The sequence below is a fragment of the Rhinoderma darwinii genome, chromosome 6 (assembly GCF_050947455.1).
Source record: "Rhinoderma darwinii isolate aRhiDar2 chromosome 6, aRhiDar2.hap1, whole genome shotgun sequence".
NCBI classification, from domain to species: domain Eukaryota; kingdom Metazoa; phylum Chordata; class Amphibia; order Anura; family Rhinodermatidae; genus Rhinoderma; species Rhinoderma darwinii.
This window is the reverse complement of record NC_134692.1, coordinates 60,854,175-60,879,894: the sequence shown is the minus strand read 5'-3', so window position 1 is coordinate 60,879,894 and position 25,720 is coordinate 60,854,175. Positions and strand designations below refer to the sequence as shown.

Genomic DNA, 25,720 nt, shown 5'->3' with positions numbered 1-25,720 from the left:
AAAAAAAAAAGAAAAAGAAAAATAGGTTGGCCAGTTGAAGTAATCATATAAAAAAGAAACATGTTTACAAGTTACAGGGTATGTTCAGATGTACAAATAGAAGTGGCTGAAAATTACGAGGCTGTTTTCAAGGGCGTTTTTGAAGAGTAAAATTAATTTTTAATTTGCAGCTATTTTTTTATTCCCCTTGGAGGCGTTTTTTTGTAGTGTCAATGGAAAATCGGCCTAAAGAAGTGACATGCCACTTCTTTTTATGAGGCATTTTTTTTACAAGGCTTTTTTTCTTTTATCAGCGTAGAAGAACGCCACATGTGAATAGCATAGTAAACCACTTGGAAAGGGTTTGCAGGCTTATTTCAAATGTATTTTGGAGCATAATACGAGCCTCTTATGCTCCAAAATAAGCCTGAAAATAAGCCGTGTGAACATACCCTCACAGTTAATAGTTTTATTTATTTACCATGCCTCTCGGCAATACAATGTGCAGTCATCAGACAATTGTTTTGTGTATGTGCCCTTACCTTCTCCAGAGAGACACCTAGGACACAGTGGAAAAGATCCAGGTAGTGGTTTTTTTCTCTAGAGGGAGATAAGTGGCTACCAGGCCTCTTAGGAAAGACCATACACAATTCAGGTTCCAGATGATGACCAAAGTGGTCATTAATGTGCCCTAGAATTTGCAAATGGTGACATGAATATTATCGGACCGTCGCCAATATTCCGCAGCTGTTACTTTATAGAAAAAAAATGTTTCCCCTTGTTTAGCAGACATGGCCCATGCTGGGCATCCGTTGCACTCCGCCTCGGACTGTAGAAGTAAGCCCGCCTCTGTCCAATAGTGAGGCGCATCCAAGAATGCTAATGATAGGTCACCTGGGAAATATGCACTCTGTGGTAACACAGAAGACATCTGCTCGATTGTATAAGTTTTAGGGTATGTTCACACGGCTTATTTACAGACGTAATTCGGGCGTTTTACACCTCGATTTACGTCCGAAAACGCGCCTCGATAGCGTTGGCAAACATCTGCCCATTGAAAGCAATGGGCTGACGTTTGTCTGTTCACACGAGGCGTATATTTATCAAATATTTTCAAAAGACGGCGCGTAAATAGACGCCCGCGCCAAAGAAGTGTCATGTCACTTCTTCAGACGTAAATGGAGCCGTTTTCCATGGACTCCATGGAAAACCAGCTCCAGTTACGTCCGTAATGGATGCGGCGTTCAAGCGCCTGCACATGCCGTTACGGAAACAGCCCCGTAATTTCGGCCGTTACGGACGCTGCCGTGTGAACATACCCTTACAAGCAAGCAAGACAGCTGTGGCTGCAAACTTGGCATTTTAGGTGGCTGGGCTTTTGCTCCACTATGTATATATATCTCATATATATATCTATATGTCCCTACCTGGTAAACATTGTATTTACATTTAACTCCTTAATGACCGCCAATACGCATTTCACGGCGGTCATTAATGGGTTTTATTCTAGGCCGTCACCTTTTCACGGCGGCCCATTCAACTACCTGCACGGGTATCCCGTGCAGGCTGGAGCCGGGGCTCGGCTGTCTAATGTCAGCCCTGCTACTGTTCCAACTGTAGCGATCGAAGTTTACTTCGATCGCGACCGTTCAACCCCTTAAATTCCGCAGTCATTAGTGAGCAGAGACACATCCTAATAGATGGCTGTCAGTTTTACACTGACAAGCAGTAATGCTATGGTATACAAAGTACACCAAAGCATTATATCTGCGATCTAAAGTTTGCATAGTGAAGTCCCCTAGTGGGACTAAAAAAAATAACTAATGTGAAATAAAAGGTACACAGAAAAAAATAATAAAAAATTTTCCCCATAAATTTTTTTTATTTAGTAAAAGTGTAAAAATAAAATAAAAACTACACATATGGTATCCCCACAATCGTACTGACCCGAAAAATAAAGTTAGCATATTATTTAAACTGCATGGTGAACACTGTTAAAAAAAACAAAACTGGCAAAATTTTAATTTTTTCCATTCTCCCCTAAAAAAAATATTAAAAGGTTAATCAACAAGTCCCATGTACCTCAAAATGGTAGCAATTAAGTCCTGCACAAGACAAGCCCTCATATGGCGATGGAAAAATAAAAAAAAGTTATGGCTCTTGGAAAGCAGCGATGCAAAATAAAATAATTTTAGTTCAAAAGGGTTTTTATTCTGCAAAAGTAGTAAAACACATAAAAAAGGATACATATTTGGCATCGTCGTTATCGTACTGACCCATAGAATTAGGGCGGATTTACACGAACGTGTGCGTTTTCCGCGCGCAAAAAACGCTGTGTTTTGCGCGCGTGGCAGGTGCGTGACAGCTCCGTGTGTCATGTTTATATGGATGCGCGGCTGCGTGCTTTTCGCGCAGCCGCCATCATTATGACACTCCGTTTGGATGTTTGTAAACAGAAAAGCACGTGGTGCTTTTCTGTTTACATTCATTCTTTTACTGCTGTTGCGCGAATAACGCACGTCCCACGGAAGTGCTTCAGTGTGATGCGCGTGATTTTCATGCACCCATTGACTTCAATGGGTGCGTGATGCGCGAAAAACGGCGAAATATAGAGCATGTCGCAAGTTTTACGCAGCGGACTCACGCTGCGCAAAACTCACGGACAGTCTGCACTGCCCCATAGACTTGCATAGGTCTGTGCAACCCGTATGAAAACCACGCGAGTTGCACGGACGTATAGCACATCCGTGTAAATCCGCCTTAAAGGTGACATGATAATTATGCCTCACAGTAAACAGCGTAAATGTAAAATGCATAGAATAATGGCTAAATTGCTGTTGTTTTTTATATCCCCCACCCCAAAAAAAAAGGTCATAAAAAAATTCTATATACTCCAAAACGGGGCCATTGAAAAATACAACTTATCCTGCAAAAAAACAAGTCCTCCTACAGATATGTCCACGTGAAAATAAAAAAGTTACAGCTCTTTGAATTTGACGATGGAAAAACTAAAAAAAAAAATGCTTGGTCATTAGGGCTCAGAATGCATGCAGGGGGAAGGGGTTAATATACACATAGTGGTTGTCAGGGACATATAATAGATCTAACAGTGCTGCAAAAGGGTTAAATTGTTATAATTGGGGTGTAGGAACAAAAAAAAATAATACATATTTTACAATCAATCAATGTCGCTTCTCAGGTTGTCTGAAAGATGGATGGACTTATCATACAACCCGGGTGAAGAGGTGGCATAAAATGCTTGTGTTCACCCTAATCTGTAGAACGGTAATTATATATATGTATTTCAGTTTGATGACTAAAAAATTTATTTGGCTCCTTCATTTTTTAACTTAGGAGCATAGACTACTACGTCATTTTTGAGAACTGTAGAAATAGGTTAAAAAAATGAACACCATATTTATGAAACCTCTGCGACACTTTTTCTGACACAAACTTGTTGGTAAAAGTGGGTGGGCTTCAGATTTGTGCCAAGACCAGGCGTTGTTTTTAGTCTATGCTAGATTTATCAACAAGGTATGTGCCCGTGTTAGGGTATGTTCACACTGAGTTTTTTGCAGCCAGAAAATTCTGCCTGGAAAAATCAGCTCCGGTTTTTTGAAGTGGTTGTGCACCAAGCGCGTTTTTTTTTTTAGCTCTCTCTTCAACAGAAAGATGGAATAACCGCAAGCGTTTTTTGACAAAAAAACGTGTAAAAAAAAAAAAAGCGTTAAAAATCGCGTTTACTTCCGTCTCCCATTGATTTCAATTGGCTTTTTGTGGCGGAAAACGCCTCAAGATATGGCATGCCGCTTCTTTTATCCGCAAGCGTTTTTTTTGCTCATGGTAAAAAAACGCCTCCTCCTTCCATTGAAATCAATGGGAGTCAATTTCGGCCATTTTTTGCCGCAGTTTCCACGGCAAAAAAACCTCAGTGTAAACAGGGTCAAAGGAGTCTGGCACACGCTGTATGGCGGAGAGATACTGGCACACCATGGTTCGCCCATATTAATAAATCTCCTTCATTATATTGTGGTTACAAAGTGGTTTATAGGTAAGATGAGATAAACTTTATACTTACTTATCTCCCTTTCCTTCAGGTAAGTGGTTTACAAGGGAAAACACTTTGGCTGCTATTACCAAATTGTTTATTCTCAAGGATTCTGAATCCTGCATGAGTTTATCAGCAAAGTAATCCAGTAGCGGAACATGTCGGAAGTAAAGGAATGCCATACTTCGGAGAACCATGGAGATCTGTGGGAAAAAGGAGGACACACTATTACTTTTCTGTGACTAACAGCAGTTCTTAAAGGGGTATTCCAATTTCAGCAAAAAAGGTTATTGTTATGGCAGGAAGAAGGGAAGGGGATAAGTGAGCCCTAATCTACCCACCGCCCTCTCCCTGCCTACTTGCAACGACCCGCCCTAGGCGACGGGGTACAACTGGGCGGCGGTCCCTACGCTGACTAAGTGCAAGGGAATACAAACAGGGAACAAGCAAGGGAAGGGGCAGTAGCCCACGGAACACCGTGAGGAAACCAGAGTGGTCCACGAGCCAGTCAGAATCGGGATGTCACGAAGTATACGAACGCAGAGCAAGGAGCAGGAAGCAAGCCGGGGTCTGAGCGAAGCAGGATAAGCGGAAGCTGTAGCAAGGCTGAAGCAAGGCAGTAGCAGGCTGGAGCAAGGCCAGGAAACCAGGAAGAATCACAAGCAATGAGGAAGAGAAAACGGCAGGTATAAATGGACAGGGGGTGGAGCTAACTCCGACTGACCAGGCCGCGATAGGCTCTCCCACTCCTGAGCCTGCCACCCTGATTGGTGGGAGCCGGAGTCAGTCTAAGAGGTCCGGCCTCAGGTGTCGATTGATTAATCCTGGGAGTATCCACAGACGTAGTGCCTGGCAGATCTTTTACAGTTATTCTTTGTTTTACGAAGTTATACAATATTCCAATACATTTTATGTATAAATTCTTTACAGTTTTCAGTATCTCTGCATGATGTCATTTATAAGGAACCTATATTGTTTACTTCCAGTAGATAAAAATCTGTCCCGGTTATGTGATAATCACACCGGTGCATGTCTCGTTACAAGACAGAACTCTGATAACTGCACTGTAATGAACCAGGCACCTGTGTGCCCATCCTATAGCCAGGACAGATATTTATCCACTAGAACTAAACAATGAATGTGCCTATTCAGCGATAACAAATAGAGATCTTGTGAAAACGGTGAGGAATTAATACAGAAAGTATATTGAAAATTGTCTAAAAAAGTTTTCCTTGTACAAAAATAACCTTTATTTGATGAAATCTTAATACTCATTTAAAGGGAACCTGTCACCAGCATTTCACCTATTGAACTCTACTCACCCCGAGTCCGTTCGTTGCCGTTATTCACTCTCCTTAACTCCTCCTCTGACCGTAATAATCTGATAGTCGTCTTCGTTTCTCTTCTTATGCACGCCGACCGCCGAAAACTGGCCCGGACTGAATGTCGAAATCTCGTCTGAGATAGCATGCATGTGCCCGGCATGTATGGACCGACACCCTTCCCCGCTTTGTCCAGGCCTCAAATCTAGTTACTGCCCCGCTATGGTGTCCCGTTGTACGCACGCACGCACCAGAACAGGATATCGATGCGTTAGAGCAGGATAATGAGTGTGCAGGGGGGACACGAGGAGCTGTCAATCAAAAGTAAATATGCGGGGTAAACTCGGAAAGGATTGATATAACTCTTTTCGAACTAAGATATGACTCTTATGCTCATCAGCATACAGCGCAGGAACGCTAAAAATAGGAATACTAAAAAGGTACAGAGCCTACTTAGAAGATATTTATAGGTTACACTAGCTGTGCCCGCGACTTTGTACGCGCAAACCACTGAAAAACGTACCGATGCCGTGTTTTATAAGTATACGCCTAGCCTTGGACCATACTCAAAACAAAGTGAAAAAAAACCAAAGACAATAAACAAATTTCAATTAATCACGTTTCGTTGTAGATTTGTGATTTTTAGTCGGGTGCCGTTACATAGTTTTGGTGGGCTTAAATTTCTAAGGAAAATTATGGGGACGCTGACTTTTAAATTCATTTTGTGTTTCGGAAGACCGGGTGTGCTTAGGGAATTAAAAAATTCCACCGGATAGTTGGTAGCGTCTTCTTGTTCAAGGACTCTGTTGATAGAGATATATTCTGCACTTTCCCCATGAAAACACGTCAATATTTCAGCGTTTATTGCTGCTGCCTGGTCGTTGTGAGGGGTCAAAATAGCTCTTTCAACCTAGCCAAGAGTTTTCATGATTTCTTATTTGCATTGGGCCACCATACACAGAAGAAATGAGGTCGTGCAGTGATGGAACAGTACAACATAAATCAGGCAAAATAACTTTCCCTTCTTCTTGCCGATACGTGCAGTCACCAATTTTTACTAAGAAATCTGGAAACTCTTGGGTTGCCTCCTGTTCGCGCCCGCATATTTATTGTTAAATGCACCGGTATAACGTTGCGCCACGGACTTGAGCTCTTTAGGCAGGCTCTAATTTCATCTGCCCTCGTCTTCGTGGTAGGACTTGCAAAGTGCCTAAAATCGCCACAGAAGATCATTGTCTTACCACCCATGGGCCGGTCATTTTGTCCGATATCTTGCAAGGTTCTATCTACCGCTTTACGGTTTGCCATAGTGCACTCGTCCCATATTACTAAACAGCAATCGCGTAGAACCTTTGCTTTGTTGCGGTTTCTAGAAACATTACACACTGGGCTTCCCATAAGATTCAAGTCAATCAGGATCTTGAACATTGTATGGGCGGTTTTGCCTCCGGGCAACCATGTGGCTGCTATGCCCGATGAAGCGACAGCAAGAACAATTTTGCATCTAAAAACAGGATTTCTCTCAAAGTACCATCAACGCTATGACACACGCGATCGAATATCATACGCTGTTCCGCTGTCAGACTCGAGACACCGTCACTGTTTCGGCCAGTTCCGCTGGATTATAGTTTATTTCCGCCACGTACGCCTTATTAATGTGTTCCCTGTCTAAAGCTGGTGCGGGCATACCATGTTGAGAGACAGGATTACCCCCTATAGATGTAACTATGTCTTGGATAGCCAGCAAACATCGATTCATATTACTTTCACGCAACGTGTCGTTCAGTTCGCCGTTATGGTTTAGTTGTGCATTCCTGAAAAAGTCTTCAACTAATTTTCCGATATTTTTGTCACAACTGTGCAGCATCCGAAAGTCCACAAAAAAACATCAACATGGCAAACAAATGACGCAAGGGATGTGGACTATTGCTGACGCATGCTTCGGCCAAAGCGCAATCCCAATGCTGATCACCATCTAGCAAGTGACGCTCTCGGCAAGCAGCCTGGTAAGTCGGATATTCAATATCGTCAACCTTTCGCAATTCGGCAAAAGAAGTAGGTTCTTGCACTGTATGTAGAAGTAAGCGTAAGTAATAGCATTCGGAGTTGTTTGGATGCACCGTATAGACTCTACCAATGACGTGTTCTTTTAAAATGCGGGACTCGCCATTCACAGCTGTTCCACGTCTTCTACGGTTGAAAACACCTTGCTGCTTATTATATTATGCTAAGTATAATATGATGGAACTTCGTTATATAACAGTGTTTTTGCGAAATTATCTGTTTCACAAAGTTGAAAGTATGCCAGCAAAGTGGTTTGTCTCTGATTGATCTTCGACGATACAACGAATACCCATTTTCCCCCAACATCGTTTGTTCTAATAGCGCTCTAGGGTATCTTTTAGAGCAATGACCCTGCTGCATACAAGGAGAGTTTCTATTTAAATCACCGCATGGCCCATGAACGTCTTTACAATCTCGTGCAATATCGGATCCTCGTTCCGGTCAGCAAATTTAGCACTTATGACTGTGTCAACAGCATAGTGACAAATTTTTTCTTTCAGCCACAGGAGAATGTGGGCGTGTGGCAAGCCACGCTTTTGCCACTCAACGCTGTACATGAAACAAAGAGCTGAACTGAAAACTTTTTGTTTTGTGATCAGGTCGATCATCAACTTTAGTTTTAAGTGGGAAACTCTGGCTATAATATCATGCCTATCATAAGACGCCTGTCCTGCGAGAAGTTCTTGGGAAATGTCGTACCACTTTGGATTAGTTGTGAACGTTAAGAAAAAGGTCAGGCCGACCGTATTTTCGGACGTAGCAGAAAGCATCTTCTGTACGTTCATGCATGTAACGCGGACAACCGGTAAAACTGGATGGCAGGATAACTAATCGCCCTAACTTTTCCACGTTATCTTGTTGCTGTGCACGTAATCTTCAGCGCGTAAACTTGTCTGGTTAGTGTGCATGTACACTAAACGCTCCATCTCTATTTTCGCACACATGTCCACAATAAGTTGGCTGAACAATCCTCGAAATCGATGCAAATAGATAAAACTATTACGTCTTATCTGCAGCAGGTATGAATAAAATTGTTGGGCTGATATATTTTTATGAAAATTTGTTACCCTAGTAGTAGGATTAACTTGGTAGAGTCAAAAATTGTACCCATCTTCGCCGTGGCAATAAATTAAAGGATATTGCAGGACGTCGTAAGCTCTGTAGGTTTCCAAAATACGTTTTAGGCGATCGTTGTGAGTGCGCAACACGATGTCACTCCTATCGCACTCCTGATCAACTAAAACCACTGAAACTTCATCTGTAACGGGGGCGTTATACATGGAGCGGTGTTCAGCAACAGGACGTCTATCTGTGCGGATGATCATTTTGTAATCATTGCTTTGCCCCTGCGGAATAGACTGTAATGCAGCTTACCGAGAGGCCGCCATGCGAGCACGCTGTGTGCTTATCCGAGACTCACGATGGGAAGAAGTTTCTGATGCGCGAGTTCTGGCCTGACGTTCTTGGGCTGCAGTAAGCGTCGCCTCACGATCTTCTTCAGATTCTTGAAACCTAATTAATTAGTCTCTTTCATTTTGCATTTCTGCTATATTGAGAAATATTTGATCTTTTTCTGGAAGGCATTTACTCTCTTGAGACAGAGAGACCGCTGTCCGAGCCCTTTGAGACAACCAATCAGATTACAGTTTTTTGAGGCAGCTAGGTGCATGAAAGCAGTGAGCGGATTGGTTTCTTTATCTCTCTTCTATGTGTAATATCCAATACAGACAAATGTTGGAACTGTTGTCCATAGCAACCAATCAGATTACAGTTTAGATTCTTGTGCGGCAGCTAGGAGAATGAAAGCAGCAACCCGATTGGTTATTTTATCTTCCTTCTATGTGTAAGAACCAAAATAACCAATCAGATTGTAGTTTACATTCTTGTGAGGAAGCAGGTGAAGGATAGCAGCGATCTGATTGGTTGCTATATCTCTTTACTATGTGTAAAAATCAATGTAGTCAAATGTTGGAGCTGTTGTCCATAACAACCAATCAGATTACAGTTCTTTTTTTCTGAGGCAGCTTGGACAATGAAAGCAGAAATCTGATTGGTAGTTATATGTGCCTCCGATGCATAAAAAACCCCAATATAGACGAAAGTTGGAGTTGTTGTCCTTAGCAACCAATCAGATCACAGCTGTAATTTGTCTGAGGCAGCTTGAAAAATTTGCAGCAATCTGATTGATTGCATCCATTTGGAGCAGTTGCCCATAGCAACCTACTGGTATCTATTTTTCCAAGACAATACAAAATGAAAGTAAAAATTTGATTGGTTGCCATGGTTTCCATGTGTTTGTTGTTGTTGTCCTAATGCAATGTAAATAAATTTTTTAAAACATTAAATTTGCATATCTTCTGATTGAGTGAACCGATTGCGAGGAAATAAAAACGAAATGTTACTTCAAGTTGACCCGTCTGTTTTTATTAATTAAACTCCATCCGAATTGGGTCAGTCGTTTTTACATGATGCGTGCACAAACAAACAGACAAAAATTGCACATATCACTTATCCTTCATCCCCCCAATTATTTTTTTCCGCTAATATTTTCAATGTACAGACACGCAAAGTTTGCAGGTTTTTTTATATGTAGAGATAAAAAAAGATTTTTCACCCACTTCCACCATGTATTGCTGGTTTAATAGGTGAAATGCTGGTGACAGGTTCCCTTTAATGTAAGGAGACGCAGTCAGACAATGGCTGCACACGTATAATCCTAGCATATAGATTAGGTGAATTAAATTTGTGAAGCATGTAACTCGAGTAATAAAAATTGTAAAAATTGTATTAGCCGATTGTGGATGCTAAAATTTTGTAACTTTCAGAGGACGTTCACCAAAGGGGAGCTGTACTTTAAATGAAGGACACTGCTGGGTATTGAAACAAACCACAGCAAACAGAAACTAAATATCTACGTCAGCCAGAATTTTCTATTTTCGTCACATGTTGATAAACACATTTTTTGTAGTTGATGATATTACTGTAGCTCTTACCTTACCTGCCATGTATCCCACATATAAACGTTGTTCATTATATTATCTCCAACTGCAGACAACAACTTTTCATTGCAATACAACAGTGTAATGCAGCAGTCAGTCAGACGGACGATTCGTTTACAGGAAAGCTCATCCAAGCAATCTAAACAGTAAAAAGAGAAAAGGATTTCCATAATGGATAAAGGAGGGAGAAAACGAAACGCATTTGTACGTCTGTATTCCTTGATCTTGCATTGGTTATGGTACTTCTTTATTAGAGGTCAAATTGGATTTTACTTAATCCGTTGAAACAACATTGAATTCGGCCTGTGTGAAGGGTCCGTTGAAAAATAGGACATCTCCTATTTTGTTTCGTTTTCACGGATCCCTCCATAGACTCAAGTCTATGGGGATCCGTGAAAACGGAACCCGCACTGGGGCACCTCGGACGTGAAAAACGTCTCGTTTTTGACATCCGAGTTTCCCCACGTTCGTGTGAATCTGGCCTTATAGTGAACGTCGTTTTCAGCTCCAACAATCTGTGGAGATTTGTAAAAGAGGACCTATACTTTCTTATATAACCTCATGAAGTAATAGGTTTTATATTTTAGTCTCCTATATCAAATATATATAATTTAAAAATGTATAAAATGTTCTATCTAATTCAGTGATAAAAGCACTGGCCCTTTAAAGGAACAGTGTCACCACAAAAAATTTTTTTATATCAGTTTGATGTTAGTGTTTTATTAAAAACGTTTGTATTTATTTGTGTGTTTGTGTGTTACTTTTTTTTAATTTTACACTTTTTCTTCCCTATGGGGGCTGCCATTTTTTTTTCCATTTCTGTATGTGTCGATTAACGACACATACAGACATGGAATACGGCAGCTCCAGTCCCATAGGGACTGCGAACGGGGCCCGTTCCATCCACTATGGTGTACGCCGTCTGTGTGGGAACTGGGAATGCGCCGCTCCCACACAGTCCAATTTGAAATGCGCGCCGTCCGGCGCCATTTTCCTGTGGACCGGAAGTCGCGGCCGAACAGTAAGTCTACTATTTCCGGTCGCGGCTTCCGAACTTGTGCACATGGAGCAGCGGCAGCAGACAGAGCGGATGGGCCGGAGGGAGCGGTGGCGACTGGAGCAGGTAAGTGATTTCTAAGTATGTTCGTGTTTTACTGTGTTTACACTAGTGTATGTTAACCTACTACACTGTGTGTTAGCTCAAAAAATGGCGACACACAGTGTAGGAGGTTAGACCGTTCAATCCCCTCGTTTCTCCCGGCACTAGCCAGGATAAAGGAGGGGGGGATTCTGAGAGCTCACTAGAGCGAGGGATTTTTTCCCAATTTTGCAGCATAAAGCAATGTGGTTGCTTTACCACATGCAATGCTGCAATTTTGGGAATTGCTCCATCTAGTGACCAGCAATGGGAAATATTATAAATTAGAATCCAATTGAATCCAATTTATAATATTTCCTGACTCGTGAAAAAAATAAAAAAAATTAGAACAATGTTTAATCACCCACACACTAATTGTTTAACTAAAAAAAACAAAACATTTTTTGCTAACAACACATTCCCTTTAAAGGGAATGTGTTGCCAGCAAAACATGTATTTTTTTTTTTAGTTAAACAATTAGTGTGTAGGTGATTAAACATTGTTCAAATTTTTTTTATTTTTTCCACGAGTCAGGAAATATTATAAATTAGATTCTAATTTATAATATTTCCCAGTGCTGGTCACTAGATGGAGCTATTCCCAAAATTGCAGCATTGCATGTGGTAAAGCAACCACATTGCTTTTTGCTGCAAAATTGGGAAAAAAGCACTCGCTCTAGTGAGCTCTGAGAATCCCCCCCTCCTTTATCCTGGCTAGTGCCGGGATAAACGAGGGGATTGAACGGTCTAACCTCCTACACTGTGTGTCGCCATTTTTTGAGCTAACACACAGTGTAGAAGGTTTACATACAGTAGTAAACACACACAAACACGAACATACATAGAAATCTCTTACCTGTTCCTGCCGCCGCGGCTCCCTCCGGCCCGTCCGCTGCCGCTGGTCCAAGTGCAAAAGTCCGGAAGCCGCGACCGGAAGTAGTAATCTTACTGTCCGGCCGCGACTTCCGGTCCACAGGAAAATGGCGCCGGACGGCGCGCATTTCAAATTGGACTGTGTGGGAGCTGCGCATGCCCAGTTCCCACACAGACGGCGTACACCATAGTGGATGGAACGGGCCCCGTTCGCAGTCCCTATGGGACTGGAGCTGCCGTATTCCATGTCTGTATGTGTCGTTAATCGACACATACAGAAATGGAAAAAAAAATGGCAGCCCCCATAGGGAAGAAAAAGTGAAAAAATAGAAAAAAGTAAGACACAAACACACAAATAAATAAAAACGTTTTTAATAAAACACTAACATAAAACTGACATGAAAAAATTTGATGACACTGTTCCTTTAAGAGCAGATAGGACTTCAGCTGAATTCCTCTCATCACAGGCAGCAGTGAGCAGTCAGTCTCAGGAGATTCTGACTGCTGTATGAGACTTCCTGCTTCTGTGCTGGGAGAGTCCACTGTGAGGGGGGAGACTGAGTGTGCAGCTGTGTACACAGTGAAGAGCTCTGCTGCTGCGTTACTTCATGCTTATTGTTGTTATATTAGCTGCAATGAAAGAGGATTCTCTTGTGTATTTTACAGCAGCAAGAGGTAATCTGAAGAGTCTCTCAACAGAAACAGCACAGATACAAGAAAGGTACATCATGTTACTTAAAGAGGCTCTGTCACCACATTATAAGTGGCCCATCTCCTACATAATGTGATCGGCGCTGTAATGGAGATAACAGCAGTGGTTTTTATTTTGAAAAACGATCATTTTTGATAAGTTATGAACAATTTTAGATTTATGCTAATTAGTTTCTTTTTTACTTTTTACTTTTGACCAAGTGGGCGTTGTACAGAGGAGTGTATGACGCTGACCAATCAGTGACCAATCAGCGTCATACACTTCTCATTGTTCCAGCCCAGCTTCTTTCACTGCACAATCACACTGTAACAATGGGCTGGAACAATGAGAAGTGTATGACGCTGATTGGTCTGCGTCATACACTCCTCTGTACAACGCCCACTTGTCTATTAAGAAACAAATTAGCATAAATCTAAAATTGCTCATAACTTGCTCAAAAATTATTGGTTTTTCAAAATAATACCACTGCTGTTATCTACATTACAGCGCCGATCAGATTATGTAGGGGATAGGGCACTTATAATCTTTAAAGCTTCTCTCCCACTTTCTCCTCCGTGTGTGGCCCCTGCTGGTTCTGTGTCTATTGAGAGACTACAAGTAACCATTTACAAGAAGCTGTATCCTCCTCCTCTAGCTGGGCTGCATAATACAAGGAACTTATTTTTACATGATTTATAAAAATAATATTCTGTATGAAAAAAAAATGTAGGCTTTACACCTCCGTGCACCACATTTATTGACGGTTTAAGACACTTTTTGAGCCTCTTTCGACAAAGGGGCATGGCTTAGAGGCAAGGAGCATGGCCTAGTGGAAATAGGGCGGTGCTAAATGTTCTACAAAAAATTGGTTTAACCCCTTCCCGCCGCAGCCCTTTTTCAGATTTTCATTTTTTCCTCCCCACCTTCCAAAAGCCATAACGTCTTTTATTTTTCCATCAATATAGTCCTATGAGGGCTTGATTTTTGCGGGACGAGTTGTAGTTTTTCGTAGCACCATTTATTGTGCCATATAATGTACTAGGAAACAGTCCAAAAATTATTTGTGGGGTAGAAAATAAAAAAAACAGCTTTTACGGAATTCACTGTGCAATTAAAACAACATGTTAACTTTATTCTGTGGGTCAATACGATTATGGCGATACCAAATATATATTGTTTTTTCTATATTTTACTACTTTTACAAGTAAAAACCTAAGTATAAAAAAAAAAAATATATTTTGTGTCGCCAAATTCCGAGAGCCATAACTTTTTTACTTTTCCGTCGATTAAGTGATATGAGGGCTTATTTTTTGCGGGATAAGCTGTAGTTTTTAATAATACCATTTTGGTGTACATGCAACGTTTTGATCACTTTTTAATTCATTTTTTTGTGGGAGATTAGGTGACCAAAAAATGGAGATTCTGGCGTTTACAATTTTTTTTTTTGCAAGTTAAATAATGATATATTATAATAGTTCAGACTTTTACGGATGCGGCGATACCAATTATGTTTATTTTTATTTTACTAAGCTCTAGGGGGGGAAAATGGGAAAAGGGGGGTTTTTTTGAACTTTTAATTTATTTTTTTTTACAATAAAAAAACAAACGAACGCATTTTTTACTTTTTTTTTTATTAGTCCCCCTAGGGGACTTCAACCAGCGATCGTTAGATCGCTTGCACGATATACTGCAATACTGTATTGCAGTATATCGTGATTCTGACAGGCAACTATTTATCACCCAGGCAACCATCGCCCCCCGCGATTGCGTTGCGGGGGGCGCGATAGCTGTTAGAGGGGTCGCCCCTTCTTTCTAACCATTTAAATGCTGCGGACCGCAGCATTTAAGGATTAAACGGGCGGGATCGCGCTCGAGCACGATGCCGCTAGTTACTCTGAAGTGTTGGCTGTAACAAACAGCCGACACCGGCATCGTATTGAGCAGGTTCACATCGTGAGCCCGTTCCATACTTCCCCTACCCGACTTTGGCGTATGGATACGTCAAATGTCGGGAAAGGGTTAAAGTAAAGAGGTAGCATAAAATTAGGGGCTAAAGATGCGGCAAATTTATCATTAGAGAGGCTCTGTCACCACATTATAAGTGCCCTATATTCTACATAATGTGATCGGCGCTGTAATGTAGATACTTTTTGACCAAGTGGGCGTTGTGGAGAGAAGTGTAATAAGGGCAACGATTAGCTGATGAACGAGCCGTTCATCGGCTGATCTGCTCTTTTATGCAGAGTTAAAAATCAGTGTTGTCTGCAGAACATCTCCCTGTGTAATCAGAGATGCGCTGCCGACATGTTGAAAATGTATAAGGACGAGCGATCAAAGTAACGAGTGCTCGTCCCTATACATATCCAATCATTGGTCCGTGTGATAGGAGCAAACGAGCGACGATCAACAAGATGTCTCGTTGATCGGCGCTCGTTTACACGGCCCATGTCGGGCCGTGTAATAGTACCTTTACTGCCAAGTTTTCCCACAGATTACAATTGATCGCTGGGGGTCCCAGCAGGGGAAAACTTTGTGATCAGTTTATTATCAAGGGACCTTTCTAAGTAGGGATTGTCCAAAGCAGATAACTTCTTTATTGTAAAGAAAATCTGATAACTGTGACAAACATCTTTCTGTATAGTTATCCTCAGATATATAAAGATAAGTGAAATGGACAATTGAACAGGTCATAGATGACTCCCACACATATTCGACCAAAATGCCATCATCACCATGTAGACCTCATACTATGGTTCATGGTCATACCAGCAGATCTACTTAGAATCTTTCACCACCACATATCTGCCCAATTACATCCCCCTAAACTTCACCAGGCTCCTTTAGCTAAGGTACTCCAGAAAAAGAACGCTATATTTTAGATCCACAACCTCTTGGAAATCAATTCCACTGACATGCCAGTTGGCATGTGTGTTCTCCATCCAATAGGACTTCTCACTCTTGCCAACCATGGAATAATAACCCTCTTCCCTCTTGTTTACTGTCACCACAATCACACATTGGTCAAGAGAAGCTTTAAACCACGTGCAATACATTTTCCAATAATTCAAATCATGTCATATAAAGGTGTGTCTGTTTGGGTAATTATAACAAATATGAAAATCATGACATCTACGAGCAACTCAAATTAACAGTCAAATTATCTTGTAATGAACTTACCAATGAGTCTGTCGCTACAGGAATCCAGAAGACTCTTAGAATGCAGATTAATTTCAGCAAGAACAGAGAACATTATGAAGCACTGAGAGACTGTGAACTTGTCAATCATCTGTAAAGCCTTCTCCTAACAGAAAGCATGGACATAGAATACAGTGAGTATAATCAGCACTGTACATGCAAAACTTTTACTTTTAATTATTGATAAAGATAAAAAAAATGTATAAACAAATATTGATGAAGATATGTATAAAATATATACGTATATGTAAATTTGTTCAGCGCGCATGTTTTGACCCACTTGGTGGGACATATTTAAGCCAGGGTAACTAAGGGGATTGAAACATTTTGTCACCCACCCTTGCAAAAGATCCCACGGAGTGTGTCAAAACATTGTATGGGCTCAATCATTTTACAAATACTACTTTAATACTATGTTTGGAGTGCTGCCAACTATACATTAGTGTATATATATATATATGTAAATAATCGGCCATAACATTAGATCCACTGACAGGTGAAGTGAATAACATTGATTATCTCGTTACAATGGCGCCTGTTTAGAGGTGGAATATATAAGTGCTCATTGTGACCCCCGTCTACTGCAGACAATGGGCTTGTGAGCATCAGAACTGGACCATGGAGCAAAAGAAGAAGGTGGCCTGGTGTGATGAATCACGTTTTCTTTTACGTAATAAGGACACCCGGGTGCTTACCCGGGGAAGAGATGGAACCAGGATGCACAATGGGAGTAAGGCAAGCCGGCAAAGGCATTGTGATGTTCTGGGCAATGCTTGGAAACCTTGTGTGTACTCCTGTGGATGTTACTTTGATACGTACCACCCGCCTAAACATTGTTGCCGACCAAGTACACCCCATCATGACAAAGGTATTCCCTAATGGCAGTAGCCTCTTTCAGCAGGATAATGTGCTCTGCCACACTGCAAAAAAAATTTCGGGTATGGTTTGAAGAACATGACAAAGAATTCATGTTGTTGACATGACCTCTTGTCAGGATACCCTCAAGTCGTAAATAAAGTGACTTCTGGTTAATTGTCCACTTTTATTTTCCTTATTCTTTTAATCCATGCACTTTTTGATACTAGTTAGAACACTGAGGTCTCTCATATGATAGTATTTCGTTTCAGATAGCACTTCCTTATTAGAAATTGCTTGGGAGACTTCATTGAAGAGTGCGTAGTCGCTTTATTTATATATATATGACTGTATATGCCTGTGATAGTCTCACTGGTTCTAGCTAAAGAAACCCCCATTTGAACTTGCAGGCTGCCATCTTAATGAGGTGGTCTCATAAGGATAACCCGTTTTAATATACTCTATTAGGGCAAATGTACATCAAAGAGGTGGATGCACCTGAGCGTCCGTTCACTTGATTGGCTACGTTAGGCCACATAAACGTTCACATTGTAATGTCAAAAAAACGATTCACATCTAATTCTATGTTGAAGTACACTACCGTTCAAAAGTTTGGGGTCACCCAGACAATTTTGCGTTTTCCATGAAAACTCACACTTATATTTATCAAATGAGTTGCAAAATGACTAGAAAATATAGTCAAGACATTGACAAGGTTAGAAATAATGATTTTTATTTGAAATAATAATTTTCTCCTTCAAACTTTGCTTTCGTCAAAGAATGCTCCATTTGCAGCAATTACAGCATTGCAGACCTTTGGCATTCTAGCTGTTAATTTGCTGAGGAAATCGGGAGAAATTTCCCCCATGCTTCCAGAAGGCCCTCCCACAAGTTGGATTGGCTTGATGGGCACTTCTTGTGTACCATACGGTCAAGCTGCTCCCACAACAGCTCTATGGGGTTGAGATCTGGTGACTGCGCTGGCCACTCCATTACAGATAGAATACCAGCTGCCTGCTTCTTCCTTAAATAGTTCTTGCATAATTTGGAGGTGTGCTTTGGGTCATTGTCCTGTTGTAGGATGAAATTGGCTCCAATCAAGAGCTGTCCACAGGGTATGGCATGGCGTTGCAAAATGGAGTGATAGCCTTCCTTATTCAAAATCCCTTTTACCTTGTACAAATCTTCCATTTTACCAGCACCAAAGCAAACCCAGACCATCACATTACCTCCACCATGCTTGACAGATGGCGTCAGGCACTCTTCCAGCATCTTTTCAGTTGTTCTGCGTCTCACAAATGTTCTTCTGTGTGATCCAAACACCTCAAACTTCGATTCGTCTGTCCATAACACTTTTTTCCAATCTTCCTCTGTCCAATGTCTGTGTGCTTTTGCCCATATTAATCTTTTCCTTTTATTAGCCAGTCTCAGATATGGCTTTTTCTTTGCCACTCTGCTCTGAAGGCCAGCATCCCGGAGTCGCCTCTTCACTGTAGACGTTGACACTGGCATTTTGCAGGTACTATTTAATGAAGCTGCCAGTTGAGGACCTGTGAGGCGTCTATTTCTCAAACTAGAGATTCTAATGTACTTGTCTTGTTGCTCAGTTGTGCAGCGGGGCCTCCCACTTCTCTTTCTACTCTGGTTAGAGCCTGTTTGTGCTGTCCTCTGAAGGGAGTAGTACACACCGTTGTAGGAAATCTTTAGTTTCTTGGCAATTTCTCGCATGGAATAGCCTTCATTTCTAAGAACAAGAATAGACTGTCGAGTTTCATATGAAAGCTCTCTTTTTCTAGCCATTTTGAGAGTTTAATCGAACCCACAAATGTAATGCTCCAGATTCTCAACTAGCTCAAAGGAAGGTCAGTTTTATAGCTCCTCTAAACAGCAAAACTGTTTACAGCGGTGCTAAGATAATTGCACAAGGGTTTTCAAGTTTTTTCTAATCATCCATTAGCCTTCTAACACAGTTAGCAAACACAATGTACCATTAGAACACTGGAGTGATGGTTGTTGCTGGAAATGGGCCTCTATACACCTATGTAGATAATGCATTAAAAACCAGTCATTTACCACATTAACAATGTATAGAGTGTATTTCTGATTCATTTAATGTTATCTTCATTGAAAAAAAACTGTGCTTTTCTTTCAAAAATAAGGAAATTTCTAAGTGACCCTAAACTTTTGAACGGTAGTGTATATATACAGATTGATGTGAACCATGATTCTGAGGGGGGAAAAAAAAAAGCCCAATAACATTTGCGCTGTGGATGTTGCTCCTTTGGAAGTTTCCCTTTAGCACAGTGTCACACAGTTGTCTATTGTTTAGATCTGTTTAATAAACTGTAATTTTATGCCTTTAAATTAGTGTTACAAAACATCATAAAAAACCACTAGACACAAATTACAAGTCAACGTCAACACAGATACTGAAGACAAAATCCTGCAGTTGTTCATTATTTTACCTCAAATTTCGGTATTATATGTGCTGGAGCAATTCTCATCAGGTTCTGAAGTGTTGCGACATCTTTAATGGCTTCACATTTAAGCTCCAATAATAAACTAGCAAGAAAACATTTAGAATTAATATGAAATTGGTAGCTGGACTAAAAAGTAAAAACAAAAACAGACATAAACAACGCTAACATGTAAGGGTATGTACACACGGCGGAATCCGCCACAAAATTCTGCCTCCTATTCATTTCAATGGGAGCCGGACGCTTCCGTTTTCCGGCAGCTAATTTTTCCAGCCAGCAGTAAAAACAAGCATCCTGTCCGATCTTAGGGCGGATTCTGCCTAAACCTCCTATTGAAGTGAATGGGAGGAGGAATCTTCCTGCAGGAATAATTCCGCGGCAAACTTTGCGGCGGCACCCACCAAGCAAGATCCACCGTGTGAACTGACCCTATGAGAGTCTTATGGTAACACAGCGAGACTAAATGGCGACTTTTGGGCATTTTATGCCACCCCTGACACTTTTGAAAATACGTGACGCTTAATGAAATGGGCAGAGCCACGCATGGCCTGACATATTTACTATCATTTATGGCAGAAATAAGAGTGGAAAACCATCTGATGTATTTATGAGGGCAACTCTGCCCCCACCTCTCTTAGCGTTGATTGATGACTGGCTGCTGTGTATCTGGAGGAGGGCAGGGAGAGCGCTCCCCTCATGAATACACTGAACTCTTAACTTTGAGTCCGGTATATTCTTTGTACGCTCCTATTAGCCATTCTGCACAGTATTTCTGCTATTTTGGCTAACGAGAGCGGACCTGTCCCCATACTCTGCTGCCCTTAGATTGGGCAGCATAGTTTGATGGCAGATACATGTTACTGTAAATATAAGGTTACCCGCCACTCCCGTCGATTAGCTGACTGAAGGGGCAGCGGTGTTTGTCGTTGCGGCCTTTTTACAGTTTACAGGTGCAGCGCCGTACACATCCGGAGAGGCTGTCCCTGGGATTGCAGTTCCGATCCCATTCAAGTGAAAGGAACTGAGCTGCAATCCCCGGCACAGCCGCTATCGATGTGTACGGCAGTGTGCCTGGTAAACACTGAAGAGGCCACAGCGACGATTGCCACGGCCACTTCAGTCACCTGATCGGACCCCCACCGATCTCATATTGCTGACCTATCCTAAGGATAGGCAAACAATAAAAAAATGAAGGCCTAGTTTGGGCCTTAAAGGCGCTGAAATAATTTTATTGTTCATTTGATTCCTAAATTAAAATTAATCAACTTTCTAAATAGCAATCATTAAAATTTCCTTCCATTTTGCTTCTGCAGACTCTGTGCAGCTCCTGTATATAGCTGCTTGTCCTGCCGATTCTGACATAGGTCCGACAGCACACGGCTCCTGGCTTTGTTGACTTTCTCAGTTTCCCCCCTTCTCTCAGTGTTAGTATGGATTTGCAAGCGGAAGATTTTTTTTTTTTAAATTTACGGACTGTCCCACTCATCTGAATGGCGCTTGCAGAAATCTGTGCACATGTTACTGAAACAATCCCATTCAGAAGTCTAGAACTGATTTTCAGTCAAAGATATATCTACATCGAAACTGCTGTGTGTGGAGAGCGGGAAAAAGCATCCAAGTGTTCAGGGAGGACAGAGCACACATTCTAATCACACAGGCCATCAGTATAGAGAAAAAGCAGTATAGTAATGAAGCTGTGCCGATACAGGAGAGCCAATGAAGGCAGCAGAATCTTCGACTCACAGAACTCACATCCAACATGCAGTATATTACTGGTAGGTACATGCCAACATCAGAAAAGTTTGAAACTACAGTAGCAGCAGGTTGCAAACTGCATATCAGGGGGTTTGAATATTAAAGGAGGAATGAAGATTGCAGCCTAAAACTAAGGCCTTATTCACACAAACGCGTTATACGTCCGAGTGACGGCAGTCAAAACAACAGCCGTCACACGGACTTATGTAATTCAATGTGGCCGTTCACACGGACGCATCTCGGACATAAAAAAAAAAACTACGTTTTTTCACGTCCTAGATGCGCAACGCCCGTGTGAATGCGGCCTATGAGTAACTTTTTTACGTTTAGGTAACCACTGACATATGTAAAATTCATTTTTACCATGTCAAAAGTGTATATAATAGTCTTTAAGAAAGTAGCAATTTTTATTTTTTTTAACGTTCATTCAGCCCCGCATTCTAAAACCCACGAATATTTTTTCCCATTGAAGTAGCTGTATAAGGGCTTGTTTGTTGCAGGCCGAGATTAACTTAATTGGTACTGGGTACAAAGAACTTTTTGATTACTTTGTATTCCTTTTTCGGGGGGTGGGATAAACGAAAAACAGCAATTTGGCATTGTTTTTAAGTACTTTTGCTTTACGGCTTTTACAGTGAGTGATACATAACATGATCATTTTATAGTACGAGCCGTTACTGATGTGGCGATATCAATTTTGTATAGTTTTCTAAGGTTATTTTTTCCACCTCTAAGGCCTCATGCACACGACCGTATTTTTTCCCACCCGTAAATACTGGCGTAAATACGGGTCCGGTGTCACACGTATTCGACCCGTTTTGCACCAGTATTTACGGACCCGTGCCCGTAAATATGGGTCCAGTGATTGACCTGCAGCCTGTGATTGACCTGTGATTGGCTGCAGCGGTCACATGGGATGTAACGTCATCCAGGGATGTCGGGCCGGATGTCGAGAGGGACGCGTCACCAAGGCAACGGCCGGGAGACCGGACTGGAGAAATCAGGAAGTTCTCGGTAAGTATGAACGTCTTTTATTTTATTTTTTTACAGGTTGCTCTATATTGTGATTGGAATTCACTGTCCAGGGTGCTGAAAGAGTTACTGCTGATCAGTTAACTCTTTCAGCACCCTGGACAGTGACTATTTACTGACGTCGCCTAGCAACGCTGCCGTAATGACGGGTGAACACATGTAGCCACCCGTCATTACGGGAGCTCCATAGACTTCTATGGGCTGTCCGTGCCGGTATTACGGCCTGAAATAGGACATGTTCTATCTTTTTCAACGGTACGGGCACCTTCCCGTAAGAAAACGGGAAGGTACCCGTGGCCAATAGAAGTCTATGAGCCCGTTATTACGGGTCGTAATTACGACCCGTAATAACGGGAGTTTTTACAGTCGTGTGCATGAGGCCTAACAAAGCATTTTATAAGGGGAGAAAAAGTTTTTTTTTGTTCACTTGTTTTTTTACTTGGGACCTTACACTTTATTGAACTTCTTTGAACATTTTGTTTTTAGTCCCACTTGGGGACTTGAATTGTGGTTGTTTGATCGCTTACATAATACTCTCCAATACTTATGTAAGATGGTGTATTATGCCTGTCAGTGTTATACTGACAGGCAAGCCCATTAGGTCCTGCCTCATAGGGCCCAGGCTACCCATTGTCCCCCCACAATCGTGTCACGGGGTACTAATGGGCTTACAGAGGGAGCATCTCCAAGTCCCCCTGGCTTTTAAGAGGATAAATGTCCTGAATTGGCATGGTCTCCGAACGCTTCCATTGCAGGAGGGTGTCAGCAGTATATTACAGCTGACACCTGCAGCTGATGCCATGGGCGGAATTCTTGAGCCCGTGGCATGCCTGTTGTGCGGGAACTACGGCGATGTGCGGGAAGAGGTTAAAAATAAAGAAACACATAAAACACCAAGCCCAGCTGGTGTGTGATCTGGTTACTTATGGGAGAAGGGACATAGATTTTTCATAATGAAATGCAGATATCATGTTGAAGCTATACTTACCAGAGACCAGAGTTTAGAACATCCACATTTTTATCGCTCTCCATCATTTTCAAACATTTGGCCAATACGGAAATTTCTTCTACTTTAAACGTGCTGAGACGTTGCTACAAAAAAAGTGACATAATTGGCATGTGATAAAACATAATTAGAACAAGAAAGAAAACAAAAAACAAACAGGGTGGCTATAACCAATAGTTACTATTTTAGGTTTGGACACCTCCATAACAGTGAAGTTCGCTGCTGGGAGCCCAATCAATAAGCTGATATCAAGGAGGCAATGGCTTGTTTTCTCTGATGTATAAAAGGTTTTTTTTCTTACCTTTACAACAGAGGGGTGATTGACCAGTCGGGCAGTGCCAAAAGCCCCTCAATCATTCAAGTGAATGTAAAACTGTGCACATACACTCCTAATCTGACGGCATTCTGCAGTACAAAGCTATGTGTGTAATGAAGGGGAAGCCGTACTCACTGTAGCGTTGCGGACCCTTCAAACAGTTGATCAGCAAGGTTTCCAAGGGTCGGACCCCCACCGATCATGTGTTAAGGAACCTGGGGATACGTCGTCAATTTGATATCATCTAATAACCCCTTTAAAGAGGCTCTGTCACCAGATTTTGCAACCCCTATCTGCTATTGCAGCAGATAGGCGCTGCAATGTAGATTACAGTAACGTTTTTATTTTTTAAAAACGAGCATTTTTGGCCAAGTTATGACCATTTTTGTAGTTATGCAAATGAGGCTTGCAAAAGTCCAAGTGGGCGTGTATTATGTGCGTACATCGGGGCGTTTTTAATACTTTTACTAGCTGGGCGCTCTGACGAGAAGTATCATCCACTTCTCTTCAGAACGCCCAGCTTCTGCCAGATCACGCTGTGATGTCACTCACAGGTCCTGCATCGTGTCAGACGAGCGAGGACACGTCGGCACCAGAGGCTTCAGTTGATTCTGCAGCAGCATCGGCGTTAGCAGGTAAGTCGATGTAGCTACTTACCTGCAAACGCCGATGCTGCTGCAGAATCAACTGTGGCCTCTGGTGCCGATGTGTCCTCGCTCGTCTGACACGATGCAGGACCTGTGAGTGACGACACAGCGTGATCTCTCGAGAACACGCTGTGTGTCTGTGCACTGCCAGAAGCTGGGCGTTCTGAAGAGAAGTGGATGATACTTCTCATCAGAGCGCCCAGCTAGTAAAAGTATTAAAAACGTCCCGATGTACGCACATAATACACGCCCACTTGGACTTTTACTTTTAAACACACCCACTTGGACTTTTGCAAGCCTCATTTGCATAACTACAAAAATGGTCATAACTTGGCCAAAAATGCTCGTTTTTTAAAAATAAAAACGTTACTGTAATCTACACTGCAGCGCCTATCTGCTGCAATAGCAGATAGGGGCTGCAAAATCTGGTGACAGAGCCTCTTTAAGTGCAGGGCCTACTTTAAAAAATGTCAGGAGACCAATATTGCTAAAATGCTGTGTATCATAGCTATGGATGTTGGAAGGGGCTCATGAACATTACTGCCCGGACCATTCTCAGCTCATCCTCCTTTCACACCTAAGAATGCTCCGGTATATCTGCATACTCTATACCAGTAATGGCCAAACAGTAGATTGCGATCCACAAGTAAACCGCACAGCATATCAAATTCTATGTCACTAATCTTCATAGCAGGGGAAGGCGGGCTGAGAGGGTACCAGGTTTTTATGCAGAGAGGGTGGAGAAGGTGCTCGTCTTTTACTTAGTCTCCAGTGTAAGGCTGCTGGGGGCTTCAGTGCAGGTTACAAACAGTGTCCTACTGGGTCAATGTGCCGGCTCCTGTATGACATCATATAGTGCGGTCTTACATTGGCAGCGCCATACGAGAGTTTAAAAAAGGTACACAAGAGGTTTTGAGAATTACCCTTTGGCCTTGTTTACACAGTGAAGATTGAAAGCAGATTTTGCATGCATTTATTAAACCAGAATTGGATCCTGGAGAGAAGACACTTTAAAGAGGTAATCAGGGTCCCTAAAACGTTTTGCTAATGGCTGAAAAGGACATGAATTATCAAACCAAGCAGTACTCCACTATGCTTTCCCCCAACGATTCAACGCTGGTGCTCTGATTGTATACATGACGACAGCATATGACCGCTGCAGCCATTCAGAGGCCTCAGTAGTGACGCTGAGTCGTCCTCCGATTGATGCCGCGGTCACATGCTGTCGTCATGTATACAATCAGAGCACCAGCGTTGAATCGTCATGTAAACAATCACAGGGAGTGCCGTCGTTGAGCCAGTGCTGGATTGCCAAAGAAAAGAA

General features: G+C 41.9%; 1 protein-coding gene across 4 annotated transcripts in view; it reads right to left on the bottom strand.

The window, feature by feature from the left end:
• The window catches only part of FASTKD2 (FAST kinase domains 2), a 55,728-nt gene that overhangs the window by 17,217 nt on the left and 12,791 nt on the right, over nt 1–25,720 (bottom strand). For all 4 annotated transcript variants that reach the window (XM_075829871.1, XM_075829869.1, XM_075829870.1 and 1 more), the window contains 5 exons: nt 23,416–23,519; nt 19,629–19,725; nt 16,291–16,414; nt 10,412–10,551; nt 4,058–4,230 (listed from right to left, as the gene is read on the bottom strand). In XM_075829871.1, coding sequence (XP_075685986.1) covers nt 4,058–4,230; nt 10,412–10,551; nt 16,291–16,414; nt 19,629–19,725; nt 23,416–23,519 — 638 coding nt within the window. The remainder of the gene's footprint in view (nt 1–4,057; nt 4,231–10,411; nt 10,552–16,290; nt 16,415–19,628; nt 19,726–23,415; nt 23,520–25,720) is intronic.